At 42.1% G+C, this 20793-nt stretch overlaps 2 protein-coding genes across 2 annotated transcripts in view; both read right to left on the bottom strand.

Moving 5' to 3' along the window:
• The window catches only part of LOC143277767 (uncharacterized), a 51679-nt gene extending 46110 nt beyond the window's left edge, over positions 1-5569 (bottom strand). The window contains exons 1-3 of the mRNA XM_076582668.1: positions 5476-5569; positions 2586-2813; positions 1665-1786 (exon numbers count right to left, since the gene is read on the bottom strand). Of these exons, the coding sequence (XP_076438783.1) occupies positions 1665-1786; positions 2586-2813; positions 5476-5569 (444 nt within the window). The remainder of the gene's footprint in view (positions 1-1664; positions 1787-2585; positions 2814-5475) is intronic.
• Positions 5570-6263: 694 nt separating this feature from the next.
• Positions 6264-19052, bottom strand: LOC143277766 (uncharacterized). Its single transcript, XM_076582667.1, has 5 exons — positions 18749-19052; positions 17863-17898; positions 10698-10931; positions 8810-8932; positions 6264-6334 (listed from the first exon to the last, which is right to left on the bottom strand). The coding sequence occupies exons 1-5, from the start codon at positions 18936-18938 to the stop codon at positions 6264-6266; spliced, it is 654 nt and encodes a 217-aa protein (XP_076438782.1). The 5' UTR covers positions 18939-19052.
• Positions 19053-20793: the final 1741 nt, after the last annotated feature.

Here is a 20793-nt window from a genome sequence, read left to right as displayed (position 1 = left end):
TGGATGTCCGTGCTGGGGTATTGATATTTTATCATCTTTGTAGCGTTGAGGCCTTTTACACTTTTCTGGCCTGAGCTTGGCTTTGGTCCAGGACCGAGCGTTTACACTTGACGGAGGCGGGCTGAAAATGAGCCGCACTTGGCACTGCTTCAGTCTGCAGGAGAACCTAGCTACACGCCCTAACCGTGCCACCGCAGACCGGAAATCTCTGCCCTCGCCATGACCTCGTTTATAAAACAGACGTCTCGGTGGCATGGCATGAACTGTCCTTTCAGCCCTTTCTTTTACTTTTCACGGGAAGCTCTACATGGTGATTAATTCTAGTTTGCTGGATTTTTTTTTCCCCATCATCTGCACCGTTTCAGTGGCATTACTCCCACGCCGCTCATTTAGATTCCCCCCATACACGGCCACACCCGGGTTCGTCCGTCACAGTTCCAGCGTCGGCAGTCTGCAGGGAGCAATCCGTGTTAGGTCACCAGGAGGCCACACACCAGAGGAAACCCTGCACTGCTGCTGAGTCACTTCGGTGGTGTTCAGTGGTGCCTGTTCGGATTTAACATACTTAGGACACCACCTACTAAGCCCCTTACTAACGACAATAATGGCTTTGTCGCGGAGTCAGACCGACTGAGCGTCCCTCCCAAAGTGGAGACCGCCACCACGTCCCTTAATTAACAGCTACCCGTGAATCTGCCGACACTGAAGACACTGACAGGACTCACCCCAAACACGGAAGTGGAGAGGTATCAAAAATGAGGTCACCATGAAAGCAGGGCATGAAAGGCCACAGACTTATGACTGTTTTGTTTATATTGATGGTGATGAAGGAGGAGGAGGATGACGATGACGATTTTGCTATGGAGGTCCATTTTGGTTTGGGACTGCGTCACAAGGCTGTACTCTACGCTTCCTGTCATAATGATATCCCGGCGTTAACCAAGCCCGAGAGATACAGACACTTGCAGTGTTGGTCAGGTAATTAGAACAACACACCCAAAGACGCATCCTTGAAGTGGATGACACTCGACTGTGTGGTCCCAGTCTCCCCATTTAAGCCCACTCAACTCTGGGTATGAGCCGGCCACGGGCCGAAAAAAACACCTCCGCTGGGATTCGAACCCGTGTCCTCCTAACCGTCAGTCCGTGACGCTAACCACTTCGCCACGGCGGCTGGTTAGTTTGCTGGATTTTTATCATCGCGGTAAGATCAAATGGGAGAAAGCAACCTTCCCCCCCCCCGCAAAAAAAAAACACCCCAAAAAACAAACAAAAAAAACAAACAAAAAAACAACAACAAAAAATAGCAACAAACAAACAAACAAAAAAAACCCAACTTCGCGTTGAGTGCGGGCCGCAAAAGGAAGGACAATTTGACCCATGTTTGGTATGAAAACAACACTCAAAACAGATTAATTAAACAAAGCAAAAATCTTTGCTCGTCGTGTGTATGCATGCATACATGACTGCATGCACTTTGTGTATGTGTATGTGTGTGTATATGTGTGTGTGTGTGTGTGTGTGTGTGTGTGTGGTGTATTTATTTTATTTTTTTTAATTAATTTTCATATATATATATATATATATATATATATATATATATATATATGTATAATTATGTGTGTGTGTGTGTGTGTGTGTGTGTGTATTTTATTTCTCCCTACCTGGCGAGTCCTGACGGAGATGAAATGAGGGAAGTAGTGACAGACGTGCTTGTCGTCAGGGGGATAGGACACGGAGTGTTCGTCTGTCACCACCAAGTAGAAGAACCTCAGTTCCTTCTCCGCTGCACACAGTCCTATAACGGTGAATTTGCGAAATGGGGTTGGGGGAGGGTGGGTTTGAACAGCTCTTGAACACACACACACACACACACAAACGCACACTTCACATACAGCACCCCCCTCGTACACACGCACACACACACAAACCACATTTCACCACATTGAGTACATTCAGTGTCAGTATCAGTAGCTCAAGGAGGCGTGACTGCGTTCGGTCAAATCCATATACACTACACCACATCTGCCAAACAGATGCCTGACCAGCAGTGTAACCCAATGCGCTTAGTCAGGCCTTGAGAAAAAAAAATTATCAATGAAAGTAATAATAAAATAAACAAATAAATGATAATAAAATAAATAAAACAAAATAAAATAAATAAAATAAAAAATAACCCATGGTGGAGAGAGAGAGAGAGATAGAGACAGAGACAGACAGAGACACACACACAAAGAGAGAGACAGAGAGAGAGACAGAGACAGACAGAGAGAGTGAGAGAGAGACACAGAGACAGAGAGAGAGACAGAGAGGCACAGAGAGAGAGAGAGACAGACAGAGAGTGACAGAGACAGAGACAGGCAGAGACAAAGAATGAGGCAAAGAGACAGACAGACAGACAGAGAGAGACAGACAGACAGAGACAGACAGAAAGAATGAGAGAGAGACAGAGACAGAGAGAGAGTGACAGACAGAGACTGAGAGACAGAGACAGATACACAGAGAGAGAAAGGGAGACAGAGACACAGAGAGAGACAGAGACAGACAAATAGAGACAGAGATAGAGAAAGATGTGAAAGGCTCACAGCAGCAGTCCACACGGGCCTTAAGGGTGACGGAGATGATCCTGAACGTGGTCACCAGATGCACCTCCACCCAGTGCACGATCTTCTTCGATGAGGATCGGGTCTTGACGCAGCCCGAGGAGTCGGACTTGGTCCTCGCTCCGTCCGTGATCACGCTGCTGATCCTTGCCAGGGTCCCGTCCGAGGACGACAAAGTGACTGCCTTGTAAATGGCCACGTTGTGCAGGACTGTGTCCAATAATGATGACAATAGTTTCAGTTTCAGTTTCAGTAGCTCAAGGAAGGCGTCACTGCGTTCGGACAAATCCATATATGCTACACTACATCTGCCACTGAAGCAGATGCCAGACCAGCAGCGTAACCCAACGCGCTTAGTCAGGCCTTGAGAAAAAAAAAAGAGAAATACATAAAAAAAACAACTACTACTACTACTGATAATAATAAGTATAAGGCGCAAAAACTTGATGAAGTGAACTATAAGCGTACAAATATATATATATATATATATATATATATATATATATATATATATATATATATATATATAAATAACTAAATAGTTAACTAAATAATAATATTATTATTTTAAAAAAATAAATAAGTAAATAGTAATAACAATAATAAAAATAATAAATAAATAAAATTTAATATATAAAATAAACAAATAAAAAGACAACAATGATGATAAATAAGCAAATAAATGTAAAAAATGCAGACATACATTCACACATACACACACATATGCATAACAGATTTGCACCAAACATGCAGTTTCACAGATATGAAAGAACAGTCAAATACACATAAACGTACATGAGCCCCAACACACACACACACACACATGTGATGACAATAATGATAATAATGAATGTCCATTCATCTGCCTATTTCGCTTTGATGTAAACTGGACACAACACCAATAGAACTGATGTGTGAACGAATATAGTAAATTCTGCCATCACTGCAATTTCATTTATATATATACTGTGCGTTATAGAAGCGCACAGAACAATGTTTGCAACGAAGATTCCCTTTTTTTCTGTCAATACAATTCTTGTTGTGGAATGACTAATATTCAGAACGATATAATGTTGTAACTTCCCAGTGTAAAATACTATACTTTATATGTAAACCTTTGAATTAAAAAAAAAAAATCGGAAAAAAATGATCATCATAATCACTATAATAATCATGATCATAAGAAGAATAAGAAGAGAGTGGTCAAGACTGATTCCAAAAAGAACATGAACATGAAAATAGACAAGTAATATATGATGAAGACAATGTTGGCCTACGTGTCAATGTCATTAAACAATACATAACCAACACGAAAGCATATGAAATAATAAAATGATGGGCTTAAGTTATCATCATCTGAACAGAAAAAAAGAGAGGGAAGGATGAAGCTGATGATGGAGGGGGGAGGGGGGGGGAGAGGGGGGAGTTGACTGGGAAGGCGAGAGGCTAATGAGGGTGGGTGGAAGGAAGTTTAGTTGGTGTCATTTTTGCACTGTAAACCAGCATCTCAAAGCACACAAAGAGCTATCAATGTGAAGCGGGTATCTGTCAAGTCTCTCCAACACCAGTGTTTAGAGTTTTCCCATTGACAACTACTATTTTTTTTGTTTTGTTTTTTGTTGTTTTTTTGGCAAAAATATGTATGATTTATATAACTTTGACCCCACACTTCATATGCATATAGTTACACATGTTTGACTTGTGTATCCAATAGTTAAAAAAAAAGAACATATCTATATTACCAAGACCACACATTTTGTTTCTTTGTTTGCTTGTTGATCTCTACTACTTTGACCTTCACCCTGCTTGCAAATTAAAACAGTGAAAAATCAAATTATAATCAAGTTGGCAGAGTGGTAGTGGTAGAAATCAATCAATACCATCGGCAAACAACAGTAGAAAAATTATCCCGCAAACGTGGCAACAACTGATATCCCTGTTTACCACTGCTTGTCACAAAATCATCTGCAACTATAATAATCATCTACATTTGTAACAAGCAGTGAATCAAGGGAAACCAAGGGAGATAACAAAATAACCTTGCTTCATCCCAGCTGGACAATCAAAAAAGTATGACAACTCTGCTCCACTCAGAACTTACAACTGTACACAACTGTAAATTCCTTTTAACAGTTTCATCATTTTTGTAGAGGTGTTTTTGTTGTTGTTGTTGTTGTTGTTATTTGTTTTTTGTTTGTTTGCTTTTTTTTTCTAACACACATCATAACTTCTTGTGGGGGAGTGAATGGAACGTCTTTTGGTAATCTTTAAATGCAACATATAATGCAGTTTTTGCGTTTACCATTCAAACAATTATTTCTCATTAACAGCAGGGTATGTAATCAATTGTTGAATGTTTTTTTTCTGAAAACCAGCCTGTTCATTGCTTTTTTCAGCTTCAGCCTATCTACATAAATATCCGTTCAAAATAGAAATACGTCATTTGCTAATATATATCAAGTGACAGGTACTGCATTATTACCATCGTCTTCAGTTGATCTGTTCAGTAAGATTTGGTGCTTTACACACACACACACACACACACACACACAGATAGAGAGACAGAGAGAGAGAGAGAATGGAAAGTTATGTTTTCCAGGCAGGAGACAGAGAGAGAAACGGGGGACAGAGACAGATCTACAGGGACAGAGGCAGACTGACAGAGACACAGACAGAGAAATACAAAAACAAAGAGACAGAGACAGAGACAGACACATACAGAAAGACGCAGAGAGACAAACAGAGACAAAGAAAAAGAGAAAGAGACGGAGAGACTGAGTCAGAAAGAACCCGCCCCCCATCCCCCAAAATAAATAATAGATAATTAAAAAAATAATAAATAAAACGTCAGAAATATGGGCCCTGAACTAACCTCGTTCATCACAGCCATAGTAATTGTTACAGGTGTATTTGCACTGAGTTGGGCATGGCTTGCAGGGGCCGGGGTATACACCATAGGTTCCCATTTTGCATACTGGAATGACGACAGTAAACACCCACCCCCCCCCCCACACACACACACACACACACACACATACATACATACAGAGGCACCCAGACACACACGCTCGTGCGCGTGCACACACACACACACACACACACACACAAAGGCTAATGATAAAACAAAAGTTGTGTTTTAAGATTAACTGATTGTTTAAAGAACCAATGTTGTAAAGACCAATGCTGTTGAGAGAGAAAGGCTGAGAGAGACAGACAGAGAGGATCGAAGGACTTCTGAAGAAGAATACCAGTCTCTCTCTCTCTCTCTCTCTCTCTCTCTCACACACACACACACACACACACACACACAAATGTACATTTCTGCTGTGATATTTCATTTTGCATTTAGTTGAGAGAGGGGTTGGCCAAAGTCATGCAGTCAAGCATAAAAGGTATGATCCTTTGCAAATCAAACGAATATTGGTATGTTTCCAAACCAACATTGCGCAAATTTCTTCAAAACGGAACAGAGTCTCTCTGGGCTTTCATAATCACAGGAGACACAAAGAGAGACAGACAAACACAGATAGACAGACACAAAGAGACAAACACAGATACCAGACAGAGACAGACAAACACAGATGGACAGACAGAAACAGAGAAAACACTTCTCACCCCATATCTGAAGCTCACAAACGTCCAGATTCTTCGACAACGGTGTCAGAACGTGGGTATCTTTTCAAAGCGAATAACGCGGCCGGTCACTACACGGGTACACGTGACCGTTAGTTCTGGAACAGACACGTTTGTGTTAACATACTTATGTGAGCGTGTGTTGCGGGGGGATGCGGATGTGTGTGTGTGTGTGTGTGTGTGTGTGTGTGTGTGTGTGTGTGTGTGTGCAGTTTTCCTTAAAATAAAGATTGTCACTGAGTGAGTGTGTGTGTGTGTGTGTGTGTGTGTGTGTTTGCGTGTGCGTGTGTGTGTGTGTGTGTGTGTGTGCGCGCGCGCGCACGCACGTACACATACAGAGGGGGGAGTGAGAGAGCAGGGGGGGAGAAGAGAGAGAGAGGAGAGAGAGAGGAGAGAGAGAGAGAAAGAGAGAGAGAGGAGGGGAGGGAGAAGAAGAGTCCACAAAGAAGAGTAATAAGTGTTTTTTTTTTACCTTTTAAATAAATAGATAAAAAGAAAAAGAAACAAAATGCGCTTAAGGAGTAGGCATTGGAACTGGGAATATTTCCCCACTGATCATGTTTGCCAGAGGGCAGTACAGGTTGTGTATCGCAGCAAACAGCAGCTGTTTCACACTTTTGATTGCTGAAAGGCTTACGACATCTTAGCCCCAGACTGATTATTGGACGGAGAGAAACAGTTTCAGTTTCAGTAGCTCAAGGAGGCGTCACTGAGTTCGGACAAATCCATATACGCTACACCACATATGCCAAGCAGATGCCTGACCAGCAGCGTAACCCAACGCGCTTTGTCAGGCCATGAAAAAATAAATAAATAAATAAAATAAAATAAAATAACTAACTAATAATAATAATAATGGAAAAAAATGATGATGATGAAAATAAAATAACAGAAGAGAGAGGAAAGAAACAACCTCACTTGAAAGCAAAGAGAAAGTCCCGATAGCTTGGCAGTGGCCAACCTCTCTCTCTCTCTCTCTCTCTCTTTGTGTGTGTGTGTGTGTGTGTGTGTGTATGTGTGTGTGTGTGTGTGTGTGTGTGTGTGTTGTGTGTGTAAACCGCATGTTTCTCACAACACGGGCAGAAAGCTACCCCTTGACTGCCATAAACGTATTACGTACGTGCATATAGTGACGTCACTGATGACGTCATCAGAAAACGAGAAATAGCTCTGGAAGGCTGAAAATTCACATAGTTCGTCTGGAGTGGTATATCTCCAGACCATTTTCTCAGTTTTAGGCTTATTGTTTTGGATAATGTTTTATGACCTGAAACACCACTTTCTGCTGTTTTCCCCCTGGCACTGAAGGGGTTTTAAAACATTTTCTTAGAAAATTCTATCACTGAGAAAGTACCCGACTAACGTACTATGGGGGCCAGTTAAGGGATAGTGATCCACAGGGGGGACTCAGAAGGAACTCGTGATAGTAAAATCCCAAGGACAAAAAAATATTGGAAACTGCACCACAAACCTGATGGACTCGCTGCATGATGTGTTATATGCTGTGAGAAAGGAATCGAATTGAACAGAATGAAGATAAATAAATAAAATGAATAAATGGATAAAAACCAAGTCAGTTACTCAAGGCGGCGTCACTGCGTTCAGACAAATCCATATACGCTACACCACATCTGCCAAGCATAACCGGCATATGACCCAACATGCTTAGTCAGCGTTGAGGGAGAATAAACCAAACCAGAGTAAAATGAGACAAATAAATCATTCGGAAATTACTGATAAGAATACTGATAGATAATCAGACGGATAAACAAATAATATACACATATGCACACACGCACAACACACACTCTCCTACGTATCGCAGATAATACACACGCACACACATTCTCTCTCTCTCTCTCGCTCACACACAGAGGCAAAACGTATATGCCAAAATTATGCAGTTTCACAGATATGAAAACATAAACAAATGTACACAGGCCCAACACTACAACACACACACTCACATACACACATATAAAAACACACACCCGCACATTCCAATATTCCGCGACTTCCACAATCAGCTACAGCACACACACACCAACTCCCCACACACACACACACACACACACACACACACCAACTCCCAACACACACACACATACAAACTCCCAACACACACTCACACACACAAACACACACCAACTCCCAACACACACACACACACACACACAAAAACACCAACTCCCAATACACACAAACACACACCAACTCCCAACACACACACATAAACACCAACTCCCAATACACACAAACACACACCAACTCCCCCCCCCCCCCCCCCCACACACACACACACATTCCCCAAAGTGGAGGAAGAACGCCCCCCCACCCCCCTCTCAACCCCCTCCCCCCACCAAAAAACACACACAAAAAAACCCGAACACACACCCCCCCCCCAAAAAAAATAAATAAATAAATAAATAAATAAAATAATAATAATTAAAAAAACCGATGATAATCACCTTCATCATCATCATCACTGACATCATTAAAAACAACAACAAAAACCATATAAAACAAAGGTAAAAAAACAAAAAAACAAAAACAAAAAACACTTCAATTCTTACTCTCCAGAAGATTACGCGATTCTTTGACGATCACGTTGTCATCTCTGCTCAAGGTGAAGTAATAGCATGTGCTAGCGTCAACACTGATCTTTGTGGCGGCCAGTTTTGTTGCTCCATATTGTGCTAAAAAAAAAAAAGGGGGGGGGGGGGGGCATGCTGTAAATAAAATCAATATAACACAGAGAAAGTTTCAGTTTCAGTTTCAGTAGCTCAAGGAGGCGTCACTGCGTTCGGACAAATCCATATACGCTACACCACATCTGCCAAGCAGATGCCTGACCAGCAGCGTAACCCACGCGCTTACAGAGAAAGAGAGTGAGTGAGTGTATTTTCGTGTGTGTGTGTGTGTCTGTGTGTGTGTGTGTAAACATCAACTTATCAAGTGCTAATTTCCTGTTCTTCACCCCAGCTTGTCAGGATAGAACTTCCGGTGGCGGTGGTGGTGGTGGTGGTAGTGGTGGTGGTGATGATGGTGGTAGTGGTAGTGGTAGTGTTGGTGGTGGTGGTGGTGGATTTGGTGTTGATGTTGGTAGTAGTGGTGGTGGTGTTGGTAGTAGTGGTGGTGGTGGTGATCGTGGTGGTAGTAGTGGTGATGGTGGTGCTGGTGATGGCGGTGGTGATGCTGGGGTCGTGGTGGTGATGATGGTGGGGTCGTGGTGGTGATGGTGGAGTTGATAGAGGTGGTACTGGTAATGATGGTGGTGATGATGATGATGATGATGGTGGTGGTGGTAATGGTGGTGGTTGTGATGGTGGTGGTGAGGGGGGTGATGGTGGTGGTGATGAAGGTGGTGTTGATGATGGTGGTAGTGTTGATGATGGTGGTGGTGATGGTGCTGAATATGGTGGTGATGGTGAATATGGTGGTGCTGATGGTGATGGCTGTTTTGGTGGTGGTGGTGGCGATGATGGTGGTGGTGGTGATGGCTGTTTTGGTGGAGGTGGTGGTGGCGGTGATGGCTAGGTTACTATCATCACCATTGGTGATGGTGGTGGTGTTATTGGCAGCTGTTGTGGTTGTGATGGTGGTGGCGGTGGCTATGGTGGCTGTGGTACTGTTGATGAGGGTGGCTTGCTTATCATTATTATCATCATCATTGTTGTTATCACCATTTTATTATTAGCATAATTACTGTTATTGTCATCCTTATATATCTTAATTATTGTTGTTATTATTAATTTTATCGTCATCACCATCATCATTATTATTATTATCAGCATCATCATTATCATTATATTATCATCATCATTATTGTTATATATTTTTAATTGTTATCATTATTATTATTATCATCATCATCATTATCAGTATGCATTTTTTAATGATTATTATCATCATTATTACCATTATGTGTTTTTAATTGTTATCATTATTGACTCACTTGTGTAAACAAAATGAGTCTATGTTTTAACCCGGTGTTCAGTTGTCTGTGTGTGTGTGTGTGAAGAACAGTCATTATTATCATTTTTTGTTCAAACAGGAACTTCTTTTGCTAAGCATGGAAGTTTTATTTATTTTGCAAACGTTTTGGTGCAGAAGTAAAGAAGGGAAATTACTCTGTAATTAATGCTAGGGGACTTAATTCGAATCTGGTTAGGACTTTTTTCTTTTTTTTAACGCGAAGCTTTATAATAACAAATACAGAACACATTTTAACGATTAGGTTAGTTGTTTTTTTTAAAGTGTATCACAAGTGAGTCTTGAAGGCCTTGCCTCTCTTGTTATTAGCATTATTATTATCATCACTATTATTATTATTACTATGTGTTTCTAATTGTTATCATTATTATTATCGTCATTATCATCATTATTATCTATTGGTGGCGGCTGGCTTCTTGCTTAGCTGCTGCTTGAGTTACCAGAAGGCCGTGTCTCGGCATGACCAACCTTCTCTTCTGAAGAGCGTCATGTTCCGTAAAGTGAAGACGTACATCAGGTCCACCATCCACCAGGCAGCCGGGTCGTCGTCCCTCGTGTGGAAGCAGTTGGCCCCAGGCCTGGGCTTGGGCACCCAGCGGTGCCCCGTGTTGCCGTTGACGGCTCCACACCCCCCCAGGGACTGGTACTTCGTCTCTGTGTACACGCTGCTCGTCACGCTTACCTTGTTGAAGGCCACGTTCTCTGCAAGGGGCAGTGTTTCGCCAGTGCTTTTTTTTTTTTAAAGTGCTTTTTTTGGGGGGGAGGGGTGGTGGTGATGGTGTCACTCTTACTGTTTGCATAATATGTTTAAAAGATGTATGTATGTATGTATGTAACGTTTCAATACCCCCGAGGGACCACGAGAATGCCTTTAGATTAATAAACAATGAGGCCAGGAGATCAAATGATGAACAAATAGTAAGAGTGGTAACTCTCTCCACACACAAGGTACATAACTTCAAGCCGATGCTGCCTACGCTACCAATTCAGCTAGCAACACAGGTATATGCAAGAGAGGCAAGGCCTTCAAGACTCACTTGTGATACACTTTTAAAAAAATCCAAGCTTTTTATGTATTGAGTATAATTTCAAAATGTAATGTTTAAGATGAGAAAGATCAGTTTAAAGCAAATTAAGTCCCCTAGCATTAATGACAGAGTAATTTCCCTTCTTTACTATTTGCACCAAAACGTTTGCAAAATAAATAAAACTTCCATGCTTAGCAAAAGAAGTTCATGTTTGAACATAAAATGATAATAATGACTGCTCTTGTTGTTGGGTCAGAATATCAGATGAAAGTGCCAAGTTTAGAGAATGCAAAAAATATAAATATAACAGTAAATACAGTTTGCATATAATTAGGCTTCATTTTTTTATTTATTTGTGCCCATCCCAGAGGTGCAATATTGCTTTAAAGATGACTGGAAAGAACTGAATTTTTCCTATTTTTATGCCTAATTTGGTGTCAACTGACAAAGTATTTGCAGAGAAAATGTCAATGTTAAAGTTTACCACACACACACATACAACCGAACACCGGGTTAAAACACAGACTCACTTTGTTTACACAAGCGAGTCAAAAAGGTACATTGGAACAAACCCAGACACTTCCCCAAAAAAGGGAAGCGCCGGGCTTGCTCTTATACCGATTTTGTCTTTGTTTTACTGTCTACATCACTCTTACTGCTTACATATGTTTACAAGATGTCTGTCTGTCTGTAACGTATATGTAACGTTTCAATGCCCCCATTTGGACACGAAAAATAAACTAATTTTGTCTTTTGTCTGGCTGTCTACATCACTCTTACTGTTTACATGCTATGTTTAAAAGATGTCTGTCTGCATGTATGTAACGTTTCAATGCCCCCATTTGTCCACGAGAAATAAACTAATTTTGCCTTTGTCTTGCTGTCTACATCACTCTTAGTGTTTACATGATATGTTTAAAAGATGTCTATGTATGTATGTAACGTTTCAATGCCCCCATTTGGCCACGAGAAATAAACTAATTTTGCCTTTGTCTTGCTGTCTACATCACTCTTACTGTTTACATGATATGTTTAAAAGATGTCTGTCTGTCTGTATGCATGTAACGTTTCAATGCCCCCAAGGGGCCACGAAAAATAAACTAATTTTGTTTTTGTCTTACTGTCAGCACGGTATGTGTGAAAGATGTATGTACGTGACAATTCAATGCCCCCAATGGATCACGAGAAATAAACTAATTTTGCCTTCGTCTCTGGGTTGTGATTGGTTGGGTTGGGTTGGGTTTGTGTTGCGTTTTGTTGTGTAGTATTAAATAATACAGTATGGAGTGTTGTGTTGTGAAGTACAGTATAGTTTAGCTGTGTGGTGTAGGTGTACAGTAGCATATAGTGTAGTAGTGTATAGCACTGTATAATACAGTGGTGCATCATGTAGTGTAGTGTAGTATAGTGTATTGTCGTGTCGTGTAGTGTAGGGTAGTGTAGTGTGGTGTAGTGTAGTAAATGTGTGTATCTTTTCTTCTTTTATTAAAAAAAAAATCTATTTGGAAATCAATCCGCTTTCCCCAGTCGGAAAGCGCATCACTCCAGTGTATGCCCACCTATTTTCTCTCTCTCTCTCTTTCTAGGGAGGAAGGTGGCAGAATGGTTAAGACGCTCATCTGCCGATACAGAGAGTCCGTGAAGGTCTTGGTTCCAGTCCAGCTCTCTCCCTTTCTGCCATGTTTTATTATAACACTGACCATCTAGTCATTCGGATGACATGACAAACCATCCAAGTCCCGTGTGCAGCACGCACTTGGCGCACTGTAAAAGAACCCATGGCAACAGAAGTAGTATTTTGCACACACACACAAACTATTTGTATTTGTATTTCATTTTATCACAACAGATTTCTCTGTGTGAAATTCGGGCTGTTCTCCCCAGGGAGAGCGTGTCGCTACACAACAGCGCCACCCATATTTTTTTTTTCCTGCGTGCAATTTTATTTGTTTTCCCTACCAAAGTGGATTTTTCTACAGAATTTTGCTAGGAACAACCCTTTTGTTGCCGTGGGTTCTTTTACGTGCCCTAAGTGCATGCTGCACACGGGGCCTCGGTTAATCGTTTCATCCGAAAGACTAGCGTCCAGACCACCACTCAAGGTCTAGTGGAGGGGGAGAAAATATCGGCGGCTGAGCCGTGATTCGAATCAGCGCGCTCAGATTCTCTGGCTTCCTATGCGGACGCGTTACCTCTGGGCCATCACTATGTGGAAGAAATCCACTGTGATAGGTGAACAGATATAATAATGATATGAATACACTCAAGGCCTGACGCTGGGTTATGCTGCTGGTCAGGCATCTGCCTAGCACATGTGGTGTTGCGTATATGGATATGTCCGAACGCAGTGACGCCTTCTTGAGGAACTGAAAGTGAAAAGCTCTGTATCTCTCTCTCTCTGTCAATGTGCAAATGTATTCTGGTTCTTCCTTTTTTTTCAAACTTTTTTTTTTTTTAATGTCAGAGTGAACTACTGGCTACCGGGGGTTATACTTTTTTGTGCATGGTACTAACAGAACATCGGTTTATTGTCTCATCCGAATTTCTAGCGTCAACATTTTGTTGCCTGGTGGTATCGAGTCCGTCACACTCGCCAGTATTCCCCCTTTACCCCCCTCCGCCACCCCCCATCCTTCCCGCTAGACTTGACTGGTTTGTGTGTGCGTGTATGCGAGCCTCTGTGTGTGTGTTTGCGTGTATGTGTGCCTGTGTGTGTGTGTGTGTGTGTGTGTGTGTGTGTGTGTTCTGTGTCTGTGGGTATGTGTGTGCTGTACGTGTTGTATGCTGGGGGAGCGTGGAGTTGGGGGGGGGGGGGGGCGGTGTGATGGGGGGGGGGGGGGGGGTAAGAATGTGTGGATGTGGGTGGTCGGATGTTGTCGGTGTATATGCCTCACAACCAACCATATTGCTGTGTGACGTAGGCAGTCGAATTGGAAGAACACGTCTCGCATTTGCATCTGGACTTTACCACTGGAAAGAAACACACACACACACGCGCGCGCGCGCGAAAGCACGCGCTGTGATTGTATTTTTTGTGCGTGTGTGCAAAGTATAATTATGTGTTTACAATAGTGAGACATAAATATAGACTTTTTTTAACACCCAGCCCCGCCATAAATTGTAAAAAGTAACACACACACATATATAAGCAAATTATAAACAGAAAACAAAAGCAGAAAACAAAAGCATAAAAGAAACACAAAAAACAACAAAAACCCAATGAAAACACATACAACTCACAGTTCAGAGTGAGCAGCACCATCCTCAACCTGTTCTTTCAGTCCAGTCTGTACTCATCTACAACCTGCAGGGTTTTTTTTGTTTGTTTTTTGTTGTCCCCCCCCCCCCCCCCCCCAAGACCTGACTAAGCGCGTTGGGTTACGCTGCTGGTCAGGCATCTGCTTGGCAGATGTGGTGTTGCGTACATAGGATTTGTCCGTACGCAGTGACGCCTCCTTGACTGGCTTGAGCTACTGAAACTGAAACCAGATCTCTCTTAAGAAAACTGACAGGGAGAGACTGGATAGGATTGTTTCAGCTGCAGTCATTGGCCAGGACGCCCCCCCCCCCACCCCCCAAACACACACACCCCCGTCCCTTGCTGACACCTGCACCAAGTCAAACCGGGGGAAAACAAAAAAACCAAAAAAACAACAAAAAAACTGCGCTATTCTCCAGAACCCTGAAGACCACGCACTGCACCCTGCCCTGTCAGACTGCTCCACACACTGGGACTCTGGTCGCTTGCTGTCGAATGATGAGGTGCAGGACAACGCGTTTCAAGAGCCTCGTTAATCCCGTCCGCCATCAGAGGCCGGAACGTGCTCAGGGGGAAGAACCCAGGAGGTCTGAACTGGTGCCACCATATCTGCCACTCCAGTACTTATTTAGATATGTTACACCCACCCTCCCCCCACTACCTTCCAGCGCTACCTTGGCTGTGACATTGGGGATGTAACTTGGGCAAGACACTCTCCACTATAATCAAATTCTGGCCCAAATAGTCGGAACAGCAGTTGCCTCCTCTGCTGTTCTGATGATCATAGTCGGACACGACTGTTGTCAATTAAAAAATAAAAATAAAAAAAATAATAATAAAAACCCGCCCCCAGCACTACCCTCCATTCCCTCCTTCCCCGTTCCCTTACCCCTATCCACTTACCAGTTTACTGAACTGTGACACTCCTCACCACCTGTGTATGCTGGATCGACTGACTGGTTGTGTGACTGAGTGCTTTTGACCGATTTGATGGGTTGGTGTCTGGCTGCCTGGTTTAGTGAGCTGATTGATTGTTTTAATTATGGTGTGTCCATTCAATTGTGTGTGATGTGTGTGTGCGTACGCGCGCACGTACGTGTGTGTGTGTGTGTGTATGTCTGTGTGCTTGATGTTTTAGTTTCGGAAATTTTAATTTGGATCTGGTCTATTGCGATGAACAGAGCAATTCCATTTATCATGTTTTATCTTTAACCGAAACAACCGAAAGTTTTAGATGCTGATTATGTTTATTTTTAGATTGTGCTCATTTCTATATTTTGCAAACTGTAAGTCTTATATTATACTGACTGTGCATATTTTTATATTTTTCATCATGTATTATTAATTTATTCTTACACTGTTTAGGAAATGCTACATACAATTTATGTGTGTATGTCTACGACTGTGCACATTTTATTTTTCATCGTGTATTATTGATTTGTTCTTCATTTTAAGCTTATATAATGTCGCGCGCGCGCGTGTGTATGTGTGTGCGTGCGTGCGTGTGTTCTTTAATACTGCAGTTTTATTACTATTGATAATTTTTAGGTATTGCGTGTAGTATTTTAATCCCAGGCTGTGCCTAGTTTCTAGTACATGACAAGGAGTCAATTTATTCATTCATTCATTATTATTATCATTAGCAGTAGTGGTGGTGGTGATTGTGGTGGTAGTAGTAGTAGTAGCAATAGTAGTATCATTGTTATTATTATTACTGTTGTTGGTGGAGGTGTTGTTGTTGTTATTACTGTTGTTATTGCTGTTGTTGTTGATGTTGTCATCACCATCATCGTCACCATCATTTTTACTACTATTATTATTATTATTGTCGTTGCCATCATTTATGTATTTGATTATCTAATCATTCATCTATGTTATTTATTAATGTAACCTACTTGTTCATATTTGAAGGGAGTTTGACATGTTGTTTTTTTAATGAGTGTGAAATGGAGACTGATGGCGAGCACATGGATATTTGATGCAGGTGAGATTGTGCAAATGGCTTATGTATGTCTATATTTGTACTGAATAGAATTTAACTGTGTGCCACCACACACCAAGCATCTCCTTTTAAGGACCAAGCATGGAATAAGCATGTTCAAAACAGTAATAGATTTAGTATGTATAGAACATTTTGCGGACTACATGATATGAAACCTTATTTGACGTTAAACATGGAAAATATCTAAGAATAATAACCACAAGATTTAGGTTGGGTGTGTCGAGTTTGGCTGTACATCATTACAGACATAGTAAATTTGATGTTAATGATCTGATTTGCCCATTATGCCAGAAAGACAAAGAAGATGAAGTGCATTTTGTTTTGAGCTGCTCGGCTCTTAAAGGGTTCAGAGAAAGATATATTCCAGCCAGATATTTCCGACAACCTTGTACATTCAAGTTGTGCTTATTGATGTCGTCCAAAAGGCAAAATAATGTATGGAATTTGTCCATTTTCCTGCACAAAGCGTTTAAATTTAGATAAATTGCAACCTCATAATATGTTTTGCAAATGTATCTGTGTTTCATGTGATTTTGGTTTTCTCGTGTTTATTCAAACAAATGTGACGCAACAACTGTTGTTTGAGTACCCCTTCATAGGGGCTATGGCCTGATGAATAAATCATCCGTATCCGTATCCTTTTAAGGACAAATTATCTTGTGATCTTGTGAACCAAACTCACCCATCACAACTAACCTGCACAGAGGAAGCAAAAAGAAAAAAAAATGTGCGTGTGTGTGTGTGTGTGTGTGTGTGTGTGTGCGCGCGCGCGCGCGCGTGCAAACGGGAACATTCATGTGTGTAACAAATGCCGGTGTGAGCGCGCATGAGCGTATCTATTATTATCAAGTACATAATCTTACCATGTCCGTCTCTCTTATAGTCTAAGTCTGTATACACACAAGCACATACGCACCTGCACTAAGACTGTGAAACAGAGAGACAGAGACAGAGAGACACAGAGAGAGACACACACGGACTACAGAAGAAGAGAGAGAGGGGAAGGAGAGAAAGAGAGTGAGAGATAAAGAGAGAGAGGGAGACACTGACACTATTTTAATGAAATACATTTACTTTTGATTTATGGTCAACACACAGAGAGAGAGAGAGAGAGAGAGAGAGAGAGAGAGAGAGAGAGAGAGCAACCACGCGCTCACACATGACCCATTTTCAGGATCATGAAAGATAGGAAGAGATAAAGAGAAATGCAGAGAGAGACAGAGAGAGAGACGCAGAATGATGATGAGAGAGAGAGAGAGTGAGGGAGAGACTGAGGTAGGGTGAAAGAGGCAGACACACAGATAGATTGATGGAGGCTATTAAGAAATACCAGGTGCGACTGACCTGCTCTTCGAACGACTAACTCGTCTCCATCTGGACCTGTAATGATAATTCAACATTGATGACAATGGTGACGGTGGTGGTGATGACGACGGTGATAATGATGTCGATGATGATGGTGGTGGTGGTGATGATGATGATAATTAGGATAACAACGATGACGACGATAATGACATGTGACGACTGGTTGATTTAACGCTTGCACTCCAATGGTAATTGATAAAATTTTAACGTTTACGTCACACACACACGCACGCACTCACACACACACACACACACACACACATCGTGATTTTTGTTTTCTGCTTGGTAGTTGTTTTTTCGATAACGTCTTATCAAGAGCGAGTTTTTCTTTGCTTGGGTCAATATGCTTCCAACCAATCAGACTTCTTTATGACGCTTCTTCCCCGTTTTTATGGAAAGCGAAGACATCAGTTTAGTGCGTGGCCTTGTGATTCAGTGTATTACTGCATAAAATATATGATTTAAAAAATAACAACAACAACAACAACAATAATAATAATAATAAGGAGACTGATTGATTGAATCCTTAATGGGTGAAAAAATTAGGCGCAGTAAAGGCCTTTTTTCACAATTCTGCCAATTTAACGACACAAAACATAAAAATAAAGAATGACACAATACAAAGAAATAAAATAATTAAAACGACGAATAAGAGGAAGAAGAAAACTATTCGCGCGATCGCCGTCGTTGTCGTCGTCGCTGTGGTGCGCGTGTGTGTGTGTGGTTTGTGTGTGTGTGTGGTTTGTGTGCGTGTGTGTTGTGTGTGTGTGTGTGGTTTGTGTGTGTGTGTGTGTGGTGTGTGTGTGTGTGTGTGTGTGTGTGTGTTGTGTGCAAGAGCGTGAGAGAGTGTGTGTGCTGTACTCACTCTGTCTGCGTATTCGTTTCAGGCGATTCCACTTCGTACCGTTGCTCATCCACCGCAATACAGCCTCCATCAACACTGGGTCCCATGACTTTGTCCCTGCATACCTGTAAGGATGTGGCATCCTCACTGTGGAGACCTCCCCTATTCTTTTGTATCCAAGGTTTTTGGTTGTTTCACTCACAAGCAACATTCCACCAGATCTGTGGCCGGTCTTACGAACTTGTGGAAACGTACCGCTAGTCTTTGTTTGCCTGACTTCTTTGTCAGTCAAAACGGCAGCAGCTTTGCCCCAGTGAAGTGTTGATTCTGCATGTCTCACTTCACCCTTGTCTTGCCCAGTACGGAGTTCGTCGAGTTCGGTTTGTGTTTTGTGTAGTTTCTGAATGCTGTCTTTGTTTTTCCGACAGTTGAAAGAAGCCGATGAATTGTGCGCCTCGTCAGATTCCTCCCTATTGTGCGCCTCACCAGATTCCTCCCTATTGTGCGCCTCTTCAGATTCCTCCCTATTGTGCGCCTCACCAGATTCCTCCCTATTGTGCGCCTCTTCAGATTCCTCCCTGTTGTGCGCCTCATCAGATTCCTCCCTATTGTGCGCCTCATCAGATTCCTCCCTATTGTGCGCCTCATTAGATTCTTTCCTATTTGGCACCTCTTCAGATTCTTCCCTATTGTGCGCCTCGTCAGTTTCCTCCCTATTTTGGAGCCTCCGGATTGCCGATGGACGCGGAGTTCCTCCATGCCTGTAACCTCGCGGATTATCGACGATGCGGACATGCGGTTCCATGACGGCAGCTTTGTTCTCTGCAAGGACTGTTAAGCCAGACGCCTTCCCTTGTGTCTGCCTCTCGGTAGGAGCAGCTCCAGTCTTGTGTCTGCCGTTTTGAAATGCATTTTTGTGAAGACCCCTGTGAGATGCACTGCTATACAGGTGGTAGGATGGTGGTGGTCTGCCGTTGTGCAGGTTGGGTGGACCCTCCGGTGATGTCTGGGCCCTGGCATGGGCGGCCACTGGAAATACACGTGGAAGGGTGGGGGAGTGTGGAGGGAAGAGAAGAGGAGGGGGAGGAGGGGTGATGGGAAGAAGAAGGAGAAGGAGAGAGAGAGACAGAGACAGGCAGACAGACAGATAGAGAGAGAGAGAGAGAGAGAGAGAGAGAGAGAGAGAGAGAGAGAGAGAGAGAGAGAGAGAATGAATCTTTACTTTCGAATGGTAAAAGATATCAGCACTTTGACTGACTTACATGTCCACCGTTATTCTAAGAGACACACAATCAACTACATATATAAATGTTATTATACTCAATACATGTATAATGTACAAGAATAACGCAGCGTCAAACTGAGAGACACAACATCGCTCACGAGAGAGAGAGAGAGAGAGAGAGAGAGAGAGAGAGAGAGAAACACTGAACTGTTTTAATGAATAGGCCATTGGCCGATGTCAATAGGGGTGGTTACAAGTCCATGCAGAGGTACAACACAAACATTTTACTATTGACAACGTACTTTCAAAGTCTTGTCAAGGAACACAGCCACGCGCATGACCAATGATTTGTGTTCACTCGCAAAAAGCAATGTCTGATTAAAGAAAGATGGAGTATTATAGTACTTGGCGGGGATATAGTGTTGTCTCAGATCAGCATATTGAGGGCATTGTAACACGAAGTGAACTTCTGTTTCCTTTTGAGAATCACAGAAAGGACAGGAAAGCTCATTATCTGTTACATTACGTTTAAAACGTAATCTGTGTGCACTGAGTTGTCACACACCAAGTCGTAAACGTATTAAACTAATTCTGGCTTGAATATGTTTCAGTTCCAACAAATATGGTGAAAGTACAAGACTATTTTAAAAGTACGATATAATGAGAAACACTCACTATCTGAGAGCTGTAGAGACCAACGTCCTTCGTACTCGTTTACCAGTCTATTTTTTTGATGTGCTAAGAAATTCGATTTTATTTCCAAACCCCTGATTCTCCCAAACCTCCTGAAAGCCATATTTATATTACATGAAACAAACAGATGTGGGCCATGTATTCCGAT

This window comes from Babylonia areolata, chromosome 35 (assembly GCF_041734735.1).
Source record: "Babylonia areolata isolate BAREFJ2019XMU chromosome 35, ASM4173473v1, whole genome shotgun sequence".
Lineage (NCBI taxonomy): Eukaryota > Metazoa > Mollusca > Gastropoda > Neogastropoda > Buccinidae > Babylonia > Babylonia areolata.
Note: the sequence above shows the minus strand (reverse complement) of the source record. Positions and strands in the feature narration are given on the sequence as shown.